Source organism: Alosa pseudoharengus, unplaced genomic scaffold (genome assembly GCF_046254945.1).
Source record: "Alosa pseudoharengus isolate Yale_2024_CS ecotype anadromous, Long Island Sound unplaced genomic scaffold, YU_APseudo_1.1 YU_APseudo_1.1_scf_12, whole genome shotgun sequence".
Classification (NCBI taxonomy): Eukaryota; Metazoa; Chordata; class Actinopteri; order Clupeiformes; family Clupeidae; genus Alosa; species Alosa pseudoharengus.
The window spans coordinates 15865194-15881835 of record NW_027468587.1 but is presented as its reverse complement, the minus strand read 5'-3'; the positions used below and the strand labels follow the sequence as shown (position 1 = coordinate 15881835).

The window sequence follows — 16642 nt, the reverse complement described above, 5'->3', positions numbered from 1 at the left end:
TAGGATTCAAACCAGGAGAGCAGAGCCGGAGATTTCCATGTTAGAGTATAGAGAGAAGGATGCGGTGATTAACCGTGTAGGCAGCCGATAAGTCAAGCAGAATAGAGAGAGTACTGATAACCGAGTGGTCGCCCTGGCTTCCTTTAAGGCTTCGATTACAGACAGCAGAGCCGTTTCGGTACCCAGAACCCAGTCCGTCTTGAACCTAGACTGATTTGGATCCAGAAGGTTGTTCTCTGAAAGGAAATCAGAGACCTGTTTGGAGACTGCTCGTTCAATGCCTTTGGATAGGAAAGGTAGGAGTGAGACAGGGCGGTAGTTCTTGATTTGAGCAGGGTTGAGAGAAGTTTTCTTAAGTAACGGTGCTACCCGGGCCGTTTTGAACACTGTTGGAAATTGTGATCATGTGATCAATTCTTTGCCAGAGGTTAGCAAAGAATTGATCACATGTGTGATAGTTGGTGTGATGATCAGGCTGATGGACTGAAGTAGGCTTGTAGTTATAGGGTCCAACGAGCATGTGGTAGGACGGCTACATGTCCGGAGTCTAGATACCACAGAAAGAGGCGCGAATGCGGAAAAAGATTTTTCAGCAACCGCCAGAGGTTGCAGGAGTGCAGCATTTGAGTCTGTTGCGTCTTGTGGGCATGTGGAGAATTGACTGCTCATTGCCTCCACTTTGTGAAAAATGAGGCAAGGGTGGAGGAGGAGGCGGCTGAGGGTTGAGTAACGATTTGAAGGTTGAGAAAAGTTTCCGAGTGTCTGTAGTGTTGCTGATTTTGTCATTGTAGAAAGCAGCGATGCTGGCTGAAAAGGAGTATAGGAGTGTCTGGAATTTTTGGAGGTCATCAGTTAGTTTAGCTTTGTGCCATTTCCTCTCCGCGGCACTGAGTTTGGTGCGCTGTGATCGGAGGGTATCATTAAGCCATGGACGAGAGTGTTTGGATCGAGCTGGCCTTGTAGGGTACAGCTCGTCCAGACACGAGCTCAGTGTGTTGCAGAGCCAGTTTGTGGCATCATTAACCTCCAGAGAGGAGAAGGTGCTGAGTGGACGTAGACCACCGAGAGATGTAGCTTACCGAGAGGCAGCTGCTGATAATGACGTTCAATAGGTTCAACGCGTCCCTTCCCTACCAGGTGGCGGTAAACAAAGCATTTTAGAACCTAATACGTCACAGGAAAAACCTTAATTGCGTGCAGAGGGAATTTGAAAGACAACTGTTTATCCCGCCCCTCGGAGACCCAACATCTTGCCGTACGTTCATGGGCATCGGAAAAACCTTTTACCCAGTGAAAACGTCACCATTTACGTCGCTTATGATTGAGTTGCAACGGTTTGGCTTGAATTCCCTGCTACTTGAAAACAAATACGATAATGTTGCTGTTGGGGAACAGTGTGACACGAGTTAAGCTTTTATTAATTTGGCAAAAGTTTGAACTAGCCAACTAGCTCCGCTGGTGGGAAATGCATGGGACTCATAGCGCTGTCCTATTGCTTGCAGAGAGAACTTGAAAGACAACCGATTATCCCGCCCCTCGGACTGAGCACTGCGAACGGTGAGTGCTCAGACCCTACATTTTAATGTGGGTCTGGCTCGTAGGGCTATGTTTTTCACACATTCTGACAACAAAGCACATGAACACTTGCGGTTGGAAAAACAAAGTAATCACAGGGTGATTAATTCCCAGGTGGCATGAACTACATGAACTTTACTAGAAACATACAATGCCAGTTTTTCTCTGGAAAAATGTACTTCCATGATCTGTTCTTCGACAAACTCACTGGTCAGCTACAGACAGAGCAAGTTGGTCAATGTCCTCTTGTCCAGAGAGCTTGCTCCGTCTACATCTGAATGAGTTTCTTATCTTGTTAATTCAAGACAACATTTAGCATTTTGTTGTTTGTGTCTTTCAGACGTTAAGCAGTTGGCTCAAACAATACACATCAGATTAAACAACAACAAAAAAAAACTGTCGACTTGACTGCACACACTCTCCTCATGTCACACCCCTGATGACTTTCCAATGGCCAAGTCAACCACCATGCTCCAGGACGGGCTTTCCAATTAATTTAATAGCAGTAGGATATCAGTAGACATTACCTGTAGTCAGTCGTTCAGACTCAGTGGTCAGTGCACCTGAAAAGCCTAGTCATAAATGAGTAAGTGGCTTTAGCCCTGCCAGATCTTCCCTTTTTGAATTTTACCAATTGGTCAGTCAGCATTCAGCTCTTGCTGCTTGCCCTCATTATGTAAATACCATAAAATCAATAATCTATTAGGTCCGGCACTGGTTAAGGATATAGAATACTTTATCATTAGGCTAGTCAAGTCAGTCACCATGTGAATAAGGCTCAATTGATTTCATGCAGCGTTGATCTGATATTGATGCAATGCATATTGGTTAGAAATACTGTTTGACTTCATCCTCTTCTGTCTGTGAGGAACTGCGTATGCAAGAAAATTCTACTCTCTGGAGTGCATTTTGTTCGAACAAAGTTGTTCTACATCTATGATCTTGTGTTAAACACCTGTTACACATCTTTTATGTTATGTAACAATGAACAGTAAGAAAGCTTTGCTATTATAAAATGGAATAAGGGCAGTGTGGTTTTAAAACGGTCTTCAACAATGTATGATTTCACATCAACTCAAACATGCACTCTACATTAAGAAAATAAATGTATCTTTTATTGAACATCTATCTCATCTAAACGTCTTTCAGAGAGATACCTTTTTTATTTTTTTGACATCATTATCTGAATTTCAAAAGTGAGTGTCAACAGTTTGTTTTCCAACAGAGATCTACTTCTCCGTCTTCAAATGGCACTGTTGTGACTGATGTCCATTGCCTTGGCCTGCTTCTTTCTCACAATGCTTAACTTGTGAGATGTTTGTCCGACCTGTCCACATTTGCTGTTGCTGGCAACAACTTCAGCTCCAACCTGGCCTCTCACTGCAGTGATCCTGGCCAGGAAAGTCCAAGGACTGGTCAGAGAAAGGATACACCCCCATCATGGAAAAGTAAAACACTGTTTTTCTTTAAATGGAGCATCCATCATAGTCTGAAGAGTTCTACGTAAGCACAATGGGACACTGCACTGCGCTGCTATCTTGTGGAGCAGTTTTCCTTCTTCCTTCATCATTTTGAAGTAACAGGAAGTATTGGTATTCACAACTGGTTTACAACCAGCAGAAAACCAGAAGGCAGAGCTGTGACTGGAACTGAAGCCATGGGGGTAAAGAGAGATTCTGTGGGAGCACAGATTACATCACATTAACACAATCACATCACACAAGCAATATGACATAAGTGGGAGAGGGGTTGGTAAAGGATAGCTCCACGGCTGTAATTCAGCCGTAGGTACGAGGCCGAAGGCATGGAATGCCTCTCGTCCAATCAGAAATTAATAATAAATAGTTCGACCGGATCTAACTGTTATATAATCACTTACATATGTTCACTTAGTAGACACATTATTATGTAAATTAAAAAGGAGATAGATAGATAGATACTTTGTTAATCCCAATGGAAATTGGAATTTAGGAACATCAAGTTCATACAGGCTATGTGCATCCTTCCTTGTAACGTAACCCATGACTATTGTTAGTTCCTCCGTCTAGCTGTACACCTTAATGCCTTTGATCCCTTTAGTGTTGCACAGTGCAAAGTAGAACATGCAGCAGACCTGAAGAGTGCCACAGGTATTCACAGGTACTCACGTGTGTTATTGAGCAGTGACACCACAGTGTCTTTGCTGCTGCCTGTGTTGCCAGATAAAGCCTGGCCTGAGAGCACCACGTGAGTGGATGCCACTGGAGCAGGGGCAAAGACCGGGGCAGGGGCAAGGACACGAGTCACCACTGCAGGCTTTCTAGTAACTGTAAAAGACGGTAGACAAGAGACAGTTTCCTTATCTGATGCTGTTAACATTCATAGAGGCAATTACAAATATGTCAAAATGCATCCCATTTACAAATCCAATTTTCAAAATGCTGCTTAATTGGTGTGATATTTTGGGGTTTACTTCTATGAAGAAAGTCAGAGTGAAATTAGTGGTACTGGAATATCTGAAGCTAATAAGAATGACAGAACTATGCTGTGTATGATTGTAACACCTCTCAAATAACCGTCCTAAGGGGGAAAAAACAAGCTCAAAATGATTGGGACTATTTTCATCACTGAACTCTAATGCTATAATGTGTAAACAAAACACCTTGTTTTACAGTTCTGATGCTCTGCAATGACCCACCCCTTTCAGGCTCTTTGTTCTCATGTATCTGTTGCCATGGTTCCAATTCCTCCTCCACGCACTCCATGAACAAATCACCATCAACCATTCTGCTACAAAACACAATGTTCACACTCATCAGTGTGACTTCAATTGAAGAGGAGGTTACAGCCACATTTTGTAGTTGTTGGAAGTGATGCTGATCTCTTAGGTCTTTGAATCTTCCCATATTGTTTCCAGAAAGTTTTTGGAATAAAATATACCTTCATGGATGAAACAGTGTACACCTACTGTTTACTCTTCTTATATTTAAGAGATTATGCTGCTATGAAATAATTTAAAAGAACATCATGTTTATCTTCTAAGTGCAGCATTCAAGTGTTAATGCTTGGCCCTCTGGCTTAAATGTGCAGTGTATACAGTACATTGTGTAGACATAAATAAACAAAATAAATAAATTGAAGATAAATGTTACTGTGATAAGTATGTTTGAATGTCAAATAAGTATACTTATGCGATCTGATGGGCATGACTAAGTGCACTGAGGTTTTGTCATGTGCTTTAAGTACAGTCCTCATTCAAGATGCGGTGGATTTGTTTTCTCTGTCTCTCAGCACTGGCTTTCAGGAAGTGGTAACATTTCCCAGACTGTAGCACAGAGAATGTTATTGGGGTGACTGGGCTCTGGACTGATATCTCCTGGTGAAAATGGCCTGAAGATTGGGTAGTGTAGCCAACTCCTAGTGGTGTTCAACACGTTCTGTTGACCTCGCCACTCTCTGGAGGGCATTACGGTTTTGCTGTCTGCTGTTTTGATACCAGAAGAAAGTTCTTTAGCAGTTGTTGAGGCGCCCGACAGTTTAAGACAGAGAGGGTTAAAGCGGAGCTAGTAATCAGGGATCTTTGTTTAAGACTTTAAGTGTAAAAATAGGCTAGCCTACATGTACGACAATAACAGATACATGTTGTTGTTTTCATCTAAATTCAAATGTAGGCTGCAAATGCATTCTTCATACTTCAAGAGCAGTGTGTGTTTAATCACAAGGGAATACTATAGGCAAACAGGCTATTTATTTATGTGTTCATCTACCGTTTTGCAGAGGGCTTTCGACAGCGTCGTAGATGTCTCTTTGTTTGGTCAGGCATCTGAGGAGCGGTGTCTCGATCTCGTTTGTCGTTTGAAATGGGTTCTTCATCTTGACGTTCTTGGTTCCTCCACTTATTCAAAATTTCAGCATCGCGTAATGCCCTAACAATTACATTGCAGCATTGCCGACAGACTCTGTTCGAACGAAGCGGCGTCTTGTGTAGAGTTATACCTAACTTTGATAAATGGTTAACTATATTGCCATATTTATCTGTAGGGTTGAGTTCGAATATTAGCTTTGTGCTATTTAAGATTCCTTGATACCTTAAGTACTTTTTACAAAGTCTGCAGTAGTCATTTATCGACATGGCTAGTTTGCACTCTGGCTGGATCTCCTCCATTACCACAGGGAAATGTTTATGGATGGTGGTAACTTGGTGCTTTCCGGCGCATAACATACGTCACAACCATGGTCACAACCACCCAACCACCAGAGCCCGTTTATGGGCGTGTTCAGAGAACGTCTAATAGAGCATCACAGTCCCGCCCACAGGAGTTTCCGGAAGTAAGAATTCAATGCAATTTCTCCATTGACAATTTGGGTATAAGCCATAAAAACTTAACTGCACATGGTAGACTCAAAACCAGCTACGGCTGTATTAAGCGATTGTATATGGTCATATAGAGGGTGAAAATTCAAGGGGCACTAACCTTGTTTTGAAATAAATGTCTTTTAATCACGATGTCTTGGATAAGTACTTCATTACCCACAATCCTGAACAATCCCACAATCCCACAGTGACGCCTCTGATTGGTGGAAAGGCCGTTATGATCATAGTTTGAAACTTTATCAGCGAAAATTATTGACAAAGATGGCGGAGTCTTTTACTGCCTATGGCGAAAATCTTAATGTGAATAAAAACTTTCTAGACGAACATTGGTACTTGTATCAACAAGGATTGTGGTTTATATATCACACAAACTTAGTCAGGGCCAATACACCATCAAATAGAAAACTGTAATGCTAGTTTAAACACTTAACTTTTCAGGTAGCCGATAGGCTAGCCTTTCAGACATTAAAATGTCATTTTAATGCTGCTAACATTAATATAATGTTTTAGTGACCTTGTTGTTTCTATGAACATGAATTGTTGTTTATAGGAAACATCAACTTAGTCGAGGCATAAAAAGCCCTGTATCTCATTAAGTACTTCAACTTTTGAACTAGCTAGCTAGCTGATAGCACATGCAAGCTGGATGCTACCACCGGCTAGCAGCTAGAATCACTGCAGTAAAATGGTTAGCAAACCGTCCATGCCCCCGGGAATATTTCACTGTTTCAAGGACGAAATCAAGAATGTCCAAAGGGGTGAAAACCACTTTAAATCGGGTCACATTATTGACTGTTGTTTGTCCGAGGGTTAGCTTGTGGGTTTTGTAAGGGCCAGTATGAGGGACAAGACCTACAAAGTTATGTGGTGAGTTTTGCAGGGAGGTTGGTAATGCTAGTTAACATTAGCTAGGCTACTGTAGCCTTCATACTGTACGAGTCATATCATCAATCATTAACCTAGAAATACTTCTTCGTACATTTAATGAACATTTTGCGTAATAATTCACAGCAAACTGAATATGGTGGTCCAAGAGCAGACCATGCACCGGTCCATGCATCAGGATGGCAGTCAGATACGAAGCACTGCACAATGTTGCTAACGTTAACCGCTTTCACACACACACAATATAAAATACACGATGGTAAATATAACATTCAATACCAAAACACTATTATTTGCACGATTACTCCTGAAATAACTGCTATTAACTGCACATTCACTATATAAAAATCACTGTTTGGAGGAAAGGGTTCGCGTGCTGTCGCCGGTTGGAAATGATTACGTGCTGGTTCGTGCATTGCTTATATATTATTCAGTGAGGCGCGGTGGTTTATGGGATGAGTAGTTCCTTCGCTCGGAAATGAAAATATGTACACAGTCTTGTACCTTTGACTTTTTTTGGGCTTTCTCTTCGTTTTTTCACTCGAAATGATATGTTGTATGCTTATGAGTTACTCCGTAGCTGAATGGGAAATTTACTTCCGGAAACTAAGCTCTCTCGGAGGAGGGGCGGGACTGTGATGCTCTATAAGGGGAGAACCATGGAGGTATTATATATAACTGGACAGAGTGACTAAGTCCCACCCCCATTCATTTCAATGGCCCATGCTAGGCTAGCTACTTCAGCCAAAAAAGCATGAAATTGACCGCAGCCATCTTTGCGAAAATGGCGTTTCATGGGTGTTCGTTTCCTGCACCAGCTAGAATTAGCCTATTAGATTCCACGTTACAGACGGAGACAATGTATGGTACAACGGTATGTCGTTGATAAAGATTGGACATTCCCTCAGAGGAAAAGAAGTTGTTCGGGAACGCGCTTCACCTCGTTATAACCGCAAATTCATTTAATTGGTTGGGATAACATTTTGGGAATGGTGGTAAAGTTTGCCCTGTCTCTGAAGTCCTAGGTTATTTAATGTGATGTTCATATGTGATAATAAACGATGCAAATCAATATTGTGTCACTTTAGGTTTCACAAATAATGATCCCTAAATACTATATTTGGACAGGTTGTAGGCCTATTACGCAATAGGCTATCCAACGAAAATGACTATTAATTAAGTAGACATGGTATGTAGGAAACGTGTGGATAGCTGGGATTTTTGCTGCACCCAGTGTGAATTTGCAGCTTGTTAAGCCTAGGCTACATTTGCAGGCAGACGAAATTAAGCCAACGCAAGTTAAACTTGGTTCGAGCAGGCAACTGTTGGACATTATGCTTTTGCCTCGACTGGCAGCCAGAACATTTAAATCAAATGCATAGCCTAATCATGTCAATGTTGCAAGAAAGCAAACGAAATAAGTCATTGACATTTGTTTCGTTTTAAATCACTTGGGGAGACATAGGTTACATGATTCAGACGTTGCATTCTACAGAACTACAGCCTGTGCGTTTTAAAATGTGTAGGCTAATAATTGGATATAGGTCATTGCTATGCATCTGCCACCAAGTGTATGGTCATAGTCAGTTACTTTAAGGTACCCCGCATATACGGCAAATAATAGCCTAATATGACAACATTAACATTTTTCTTTTATTTACCACAAAGTCCGGTAATACAGCCTAAACCATGTAGGCATTAAGTCAAGTATCAGTAGCTTAATCCAAGTAGTTAGTTGTTTTATTTGTCGTCTTCCAGAAATGCAAACCAACATGGACGGGCGAGGACGCTCGTGCCCAACACTAAACTCGTGCATGAGCTGTCATCTACCAATCAGCATGTAAAAACTGGTGCCGGAAGTTGCAACCATGTAACGCCATGTTTTCAAAAATGTTGGCGGCCAAATGCCATGCTAAGTGGCTGAAGCTAACCCTTCAAATCCTGACCCCCTGGGGAGAACCGCCACTCTCATTCCCATTTGGGAGGAATCTCCTCATGACGATTTTGACGGGTGTCTCATGCTGCTTCTATGAGTTGGATTATGCGAAAATGATCCGAAATCTAAGGGATACCTTCTTATATGTGATTTCTGCAACAATGGTAGGCTAGCCAACTTAAAACGTTTGGATATTCTGTTATTTTCTGCTGTTGGCTAAATAGATAGACACACATATAGGGAAAACCCTAAGGGGGCACCCGCGATATTTTAAGGTCATGTGACATGGTGTCACGGTGGTAAGTCCCTCCCCAGCTGGCAGAAGTCGGACAGAATTTCTAACCAGTAAGCATTGCGTCCATCCCAGTATGCATTGTGTTCAACCCAGCATGCATCACATCAAGTCAGATCTGCGCAGATCTGCATAAAGACGAACAAGCCTATTGACTTAACCCCTACTGGCAGATCTGTGCAGATCTGACTTGATGTGATGCATGCTGGGTTGAAGGGTTGAACACAATGGAGCTCCATTGTATTCAACCCAGCATGCATCACATCTCAAAACATGAAACATGAAGCTGGTCCTCTCACAATTGAAATCACGTCTGCCTGCTATACTGGACCCGTACCAATTTACCTAACGACGCAACAGATCAACAGAGGATGCCATCTCCACAGCACTCCACCTGGCACTCCCCTACCTGGACAGTCCCAATACATATGTTAGAATGCTGTTTATTGACTTCAGTTCAGCATTCAACACTGTGATCCCCTCCAAGCTGATCTCCAAGTTCAGCCAGCTTGGCATCAGCAACTCACTCTGCAACTGGATTATGGACTTCCTTACTAACAGACCCTAGACTGTTAAATTAGGAAGTCTCTCCTCCTCCACTATATCACCCTGAACACTGGCGTGCCGCAGAGCTGTGTGTTGAGCCCTTTGCTCTACTCCCTCTTCACCCACGACTGCGACCCTGTTTATGGCTCCAATGTCATAATCAAGTTTGCAGATGACACCACAGTGGTGGGCCTGATCAGAGTGGAGAATGAAACAGCATATAGGGATGAGGTTCAGCAACTAGCTATATGTGGTTTAAAAACAATAACCTGGCAGTCAACATTCAGAAGACCAAGGAGATCATTGTGGACTTCAGGAGAACCAAGAGCAGGGCACATACCCCCCTCCACATCAGCGGTGCTGAGGTGGAATGTGTGTCTAGCTTTAAGTTCCTTGGGGTTCACATCACAGAAAATTTTTCTTGGTCTCTCAACTCCTCCAATCTGGTGAAGAAGGCCCTCACTTTCTACGGACCCTTAAGAAAGCACAGCTATGTCCTAGAATTCTATCAGACTTCTACCGCTGTACCATTGAGAGCACACTCACAAACTGCATCTCGGTAGTAGCAACTGCGCTGCCGATTGCAAGGCACTACAAAGAGTAGTGAAATCTGCCCAAAGGACTATTCCAACTCCCCTCCATCCACAACACATATCATAAACACTGTAGCCTACAAACAAAGCCAAATCCATTGTCAAGGATGCCACCCACCCAAACCATGGTCGTTTCACCCTACTATATATATAATGTCTATATACTCTCTGTACATAACCCTCTATACTTCTTATCTGTCACTGTAGACATGTCATCTGGAACCTGTATTTATCTCTATCGTCTAGATAACGGCACAGACTGTAGCCTATGCAACTTGGTATTTAATGCCCCGGGCCCAGGCACACGGCGGTCCATATCGATGACTGCTGCTCTTCTATTCGCTGTGAGGATGCTCTGCTTCGTAATGTGTCTCATTGGAGAGGAATTCATCAGCCAGGAAGCTTAATGGGTTGTCTATAAGCCGCTGTGTTAAGTTGCTTAAACCTATTCATAGCCTCGTTCGGGAGAGGAGAGAGAGAGAGACAAACATCACAACATTAACTCGATCAGAGGTCAGTCGCGAGGAGGGTCTCGTCTCGGGTACAAACCGTTACCGGCGTAGGAGATGTGGGAAGAAGTTTTGTCATCTGCTTTTGCCAAGTCCGTCGCTGTAACCGTGGTGATAGCTTTCTGTGAGTCACGGCTGTTTGTCTCTTTGTCCTGCTATTCAATGCCATGCCTTCTATTCCGTTAATCTGCGTGCGATTTGTTGTGGCAGCATGTATATCATGAAATGAACGGGGACATCGCTCTCTTAACCCTAGTGGTGGAGAGAGTAATGAAACAAAGGGGATTTAAAGTGATGTCTCTTACATTGTCTCTCTGACATTTTGTGGGTCTTGATTCAGCTGCTCTCATAGCTTTTAAAAGAGCTCAGTTCTCTCCTTGCCCCATTTTATTTCAATATAAACGTTGGTTCATTCCTTGCTTCACTGTTATCAGGATTATTAAATGATCTAGATCGTCTGCAAAGTGTGTTGCCCATATAATCTGTAGTTGTCCAGAGACAGGAAAGTCCTAAACACTCCATCTAATAGCTGTGCCTCTCTTAATAAATTAAATATTTGGGCAAGTTGGGTTTTATGGGACAGTCTACCATATGGGACTAGCCCTTCAAGTCCATAACACCCACAATTTATGGCTGATTTGGTTTTGCATGGGGAAAAAATTGGACAAATGTGCTTTCTTTATTAAATGAGAAACTAAAGTATCTTGTCCCCTGACAAAGGTCTGCTTGCACTGAGGAAATGGATAGCAGGGGGCAGATGTCGCAGCCGGGCACGTCTTCACGGGAAGACAGTGCTGATCACTGGAGCCAACACTGGCATTGGCAAGGAGACGGCACATGACATGGCTCGTAGAGGTACAAGAAAGTCTTCTTTTCATAACCAGCATTTCTATCGTGATGCATGAATATGATTTTACTGTGTATTTGACTCAGTGAAGTGCAGTGTGTTTGACTGAACTGCACAAAATTACTATCATGTCTATTCTCATAATCATGTCATTTGTCTGTTGCTCTCTGAATGACCAGAGTGTGAACACTGTGCCTTTGCATGCATTCTAAATGAAATTCGTACTGGCTGATTCTGTTAGTGTATCATACTTTCACCTATATTGTTAGTGCAATGAACACCCCCACCTTTATGGAAATTGAGTATGTCTGTGCTGTATGTGTCCACTGTATTTGCCTTGGGTAATAGTGTGTGTTTCCAGGGGCCCGGGTGGTGATGGCGTGCAGGGACCTGATCAGGGGAGAGAGGACGGCAGAATATATTCGCACATCCACAGGAAATGGAAACGTGGTGGTGCGCCACCTGGATCTGGCCTCCCTGTATTCTGTGCGTCAGTTTTCCAAAGAGTTTATTGCCACGGAAGAGCGACTGGACATTCTCATTAACAATGCTGGTGAGGTGTGCGCCGCAGCAGGAACTTTCAGTAATTCCCTTTAAACTACTGTTTCCACTTTAAGAATAACCCATTATGGGAAAAAGGATCTTAAGAGAGAAAAGACATATGTGTGAATTACAGTACTTAACTCAACTGATGTAGAAAGAAATGCAGTTTAATGCAGTTGTAATGCAGTATCTACAATGCAGTTTTAACGCAGTATGCAGTTTTAATGCAGTATCTACATTGCCCATTATCAGCAACCATTCATCCAATGTTCCAAAGGCACATTCTATTTAGTAATCATTTTAGGCTAACTAAGAAAACATTGGCGAACCCTTTTTCAATTATGTAAGCACATAATGTAATCTGAAAACTGCTGCCCGGATTTAAAAACAGTGCAACTCATCTCAGCTGGTCTTCTGTCTATAATGGAGTGGAATGGAAATTTCTAAATGACCCCAAACTTTTGACCGGTAATTCACAAGTCAACTGGGGTTAGGCTCAGAGCCAAGGTTGTGTGTACAGGGGCCTATAAACTTGTGACCTGTCCCTGAATGCCTATCTGTGCACTTCATTATGAAACACTGCATCCATTCCATTCAGTTGAGGGGGGTGGGGGAGTTCCAATGGAGCAGATCTATACAAAGGTGCTATACAAATAAAGCTTATTAATGATGTTTGTCCCTCAGGTGTGATGATGTGCCCCAAGTGGGTGACGGAGGATGGCTATGAAACTCAGCTGGCTGTCAACCATCTGGGACATTTCCTTCTGACCAACATGCTGATAGGAGTGCTTAAGAAGTCCAGTCCTAGCCGGGTAGTGAATGTGTCAAGCATTGCACACAAAGGAGGTAATATTGCTTGAAATTCTATTGACTTATGATTAAAAAAAACATTAAAAAACAGTTGAAAGTGGAATTACAACAGTATACAAGAAGACCCATAATTGGCAAGTGATTTTACTGGAAAACAAAGATGCAACATACAGTAACACGATGCCTGTTTTTCTCCTACAGGAAAAATTGACTTTGATGATCTGTTTTTCGACAAGAGGCCATACAGCTCACTGGTCAGCTACAGACAGAGCAAGTTGGCCAATGTCCTCTTCTCCCGAGAGCTCGCTCGCAGGATGAGAGGTAAAGACGGAAGTGCAACAAGTGCAACATATACTGAGGTACATTCTGATCTCACATGGCAGATTATGTATATGGCAAAGGGTGTGTGTTTCTGGCAGTATGTATGGGTGTCAAGCTGCTAACATTTGGTATGGTACCAGGATTATTGGTATTATAAACAAAAATAAGATATACATGTGGAACAGTTTGAGGTTTTATTCAATTGCTACAGTCAACTACAACTAAAACTTAAGGTGAAACAACACAAGTGGTCTCAATACTTATATGCAATATTATGCTGCAGTTTTTGTAATGAACCGAGGTGTTATTGACGTGTACCAATAGGTTGTAGGTATGGCAAACACATTATGTTGTATTGTTTTCAGACATGCACCTTTTTAATTGTTGTTGTGCAAGCAGTTCAATATTTTAAATATTTCTAAAACATCTCTCTAACATGCTTTATTTATTTCATATACTGGTAATTTATTATGTAAAAATAATAATGTTACATTTTATTTATAGGGGCCTTTCAAGATACCCAAGGTGTGCAATTAAAAAATCCAGGAACACTATACACCACATACGAACAGATACACAAGCAATGAGGACACTGTACTCTCAAGAGAACAAAGATACACAGACACACAATGCATATTACTGTAAATAGAAGACATTGTTATAAAAGTACTACAAGAGCATGAGGGGCTGCATATAATGGGTGGAGGTGATGCAGAAATACAAGCAATAATTAAAAAAAACAGGGATAAAAGCAGTTATGAGGCAGTGGGAAACAACTAAGAGACAGAGGGGAAAGTCATTCAAATGAGATGTGTTTTCAGTGTGGTTTAGAAGGTGTTGTGCGTTTGTGCAGTGCCTGTGGCAGGGCATTCCAGAGTTTAAGGCCAGCCATGCTGAAGGCCCTCTCACCCATGGAGTTAAGCCTAGGGCATTACAGTGCCTATAAACAGTATTCACCCCCTTTGGATATTTCCACTTTGACTGGTTTTAGAAATGGAATCTTGATCAATTTAATTTGGCTTTTTAGTTTACAAAAGTTTACAAAAAAACCCTCTTTAATGTCAAAGTAAACTCAGATTTCAACTAAGTAATGTTAATTAATAAAAAATATATTAATATATAAACGGCAAAATAAGTGATTGCATAAATATTCACCCCCATCAAGTCAGCATTGAGTAGGTGCACCGTTGGCCGCAATTAAAGCATGGAGTCTGCGTGGATAGGTCTCAATTATAGTCTACTTGCCAGCCCATAGAGCCCCATTGTGGACCCGGAAGTTTTATGTTATAAATGTATAGTATGGGTCCCCAGCATATAGAAACTGACGCATGCTAACTTGCATGAAGTTTACAGACAAATGCCTCTCGTACAAAATTCACATTTGATAGCTTGATGGAGTTGAGGATAATCTCTGCATACTGTCAACTAAGTATGTTTTAAAAAGCTGTCAGCCCTTGTCTAGATTAGCAAACCATGGAAATAGCAGGCAGCATAGGTTAAATTCTCAGTGCACTTATCTAACTTCTACTGTTGCGATAGGAAAATGGGTCTGCTCCTGGTAAACACCATTTGAATGTAATTCACTTTCCCCTGATTCCCCTGAATGGGGCAGTAATAACGAAGCCGCAACGTTGGCCCCCGGCACCACATTTGGGCCCACTGCCCACAGGGACCCAGGTTTGAATCGAGGTCATTCCCCGAACCCATTCCCCATCTTTCCCATTAATTCCCTGTCCTCTCTTACTGTCAATTAAAAGGCTTAAAAGCCCAAAAATATAACTTAAAAAAAAATAAAAAAATGCTGGAGTGATGAGTTATCTACCTCTGTAGGCACCGGCGTTACGTCGTACAGTCTTCATCCGGGGGTGATCCGGACGGAGCTGGGCCGGCATGTGGAGTGCTGGTTCCCCTTCCTGAGGAGTGTGCTCATGCTCCCCTCATACATGCTCATGAAGACGCCGTGGGAGGGAGCCCAGACGTCCATCTATTGCGCCGTGACAGAGGGGCTGGAGAGCAAGTCTGGCTCTTACTTTAGGTAGGTCTGGACTACAGTGCGCTCTGTGGTGTTCTACATTACAATTTAATGGGTTAATCTTTATTGGGTATATTCACAGATACTCAAGTATACAAATTCAGTCATGTGACTCAGATGCTTTCCCAAATCATGGCCTGGCTAAGTCTGTTTCAGAATCAGCCAGGTCTGGAGGTTTTATGAATGAATCTGTTTTGAATCTGTTTCCCAGTCAGGAAACAGAACAGTCAGATCTAGTGTATTAGTGTAAATGGAAAGCCGTATATGGATGATATAGTCATGTACATAATTGATGCTCCTTTTTCAATATTTGTGTTCAGGAGTAATATGTATACCGGTATTTGCTGTGGTGCACCTGTGTGTGTGTATCTCAATACTGTGTTTGTTTGTGTGTGTGTGTGTGTGTGTGTGTGTGTGTGTGTGTGTGTGTGTGTGTGTGTGCATGTGTCCTTCAGTGACTGCTCTCAGAAGGAGACAGCTGTTGAGGGCAGGGATGATGTTGCTGCTTGTCACCTGTGGGAGGTCAGTGCCCGCCTGGTGGGTCTCTCAGATCAGGACTGAGGTGACCAAACACCTGCGCCACCTCTCCCACCTCCAGACAGCTCCACATGCTTCTCTAAGAGGTCACCCACACACACCTCAGAACACCACCGTTATGTCTGTGATGCTAAACAAAGCAATGAGCTTTTCAGGGTGTTGTCATGGGAGTTTGGGAGTCACCAAGACAATCTAATCAGCCAACAATCATTTGACATTAGCCAACACGTTTGGCCTTTTTTCTGATTTTATGTGTGACTGAGTTTTTTCCCTCTTCTTCTTAGTTTGTGGTCCAAGGCAATGTATTTTCTTTGAAATGGAATTTATCATTAATATCTGAGTTGTCAGTTTTGACTGTGTTTTTGCATTTCCTTGTACAATAACCCATAATACTCTGCACTGTAAGATTAGTGCAGGGCGATATGTAGCAAAAAAAGGTGTTTGGAACATTTCATATAGATTTTTGCAAATTATGTTTTTTCACTTCTTCAGACCCTATAGTTTGCAAAACTACCTGTTTCCAATTTTTTCCCGGACTGCACAGGTCCAAAATCCAAGATGGCGGATATATCACCAAAAATGGCAAATAATCGCCTTTTTAAACATTTTAAATGGATATATGTTAGGTATTATCATTATATACATACATTTTCTAATAAAATTGAATGACTTAGGTAATAAATATGACCATGGGTGACATGAGATGTCATGATTATCAACCAGACATTTTCTAATAAAATTGAATGACTTAGGTAATAAATATACCATGGTGACATGAGAGTCGATTATCACTATCTTATTAACCTAATAATCATTTGAATTAAAGTAATGTTCTGCACTCACCCCAGTAGATTAGATTAGA

General features: G+C 42.0%; 2 protein-coding genes across 2 annotated transcripts; one reads left to right on the top strand and one right to left on the bottom strand.

Moving 5' to 3' along the window:
• Positions 1–2668: 2668 nt before the first annotated feature.
• Positions 2669–5774, bottom strand: LOC143118372 (uncharacterized). Its single transcript, XM_076279436.1, has 4 exons — positions 5322–5774; positions 4253–4344; positions 3723–3881; positions 2669–3251 (listed from the first exon to the last, which is right to left on the bottom strand). The coding sequence occupies exons 1-4, from the start codon at positions 5717–5719 to the stop codon at positions 3172–3174; spliced, it is 729 nt and encodes a 242-aa protein (XP_076135551.1). The 5' UTR covers positions 5720–5774; the 3' UTR covers positions 2669–3171.
• Positions 5775–10747: 4973 nt separating this feature from the next.
• On the top strand, positions 10748–15804 carry crdhl (cone RDH-like). Its single transcript, XM_076281245.1, has 7 exons — positions 10748–10814; positions 11411–11545; positions 11899–12090; positions 12765–12926; positions 13092–13211; positions 15042–15246; positions 15699–15804. Exons 1-7 carry the CDS (start codon positions 10748–10750, stop codon positions 15802–15804), a joined length of 987 nt encoding a protein of 328 aa, XP_076137360.1.
• Positions 15805–16642: the final 838 nt, after the last annotated feature.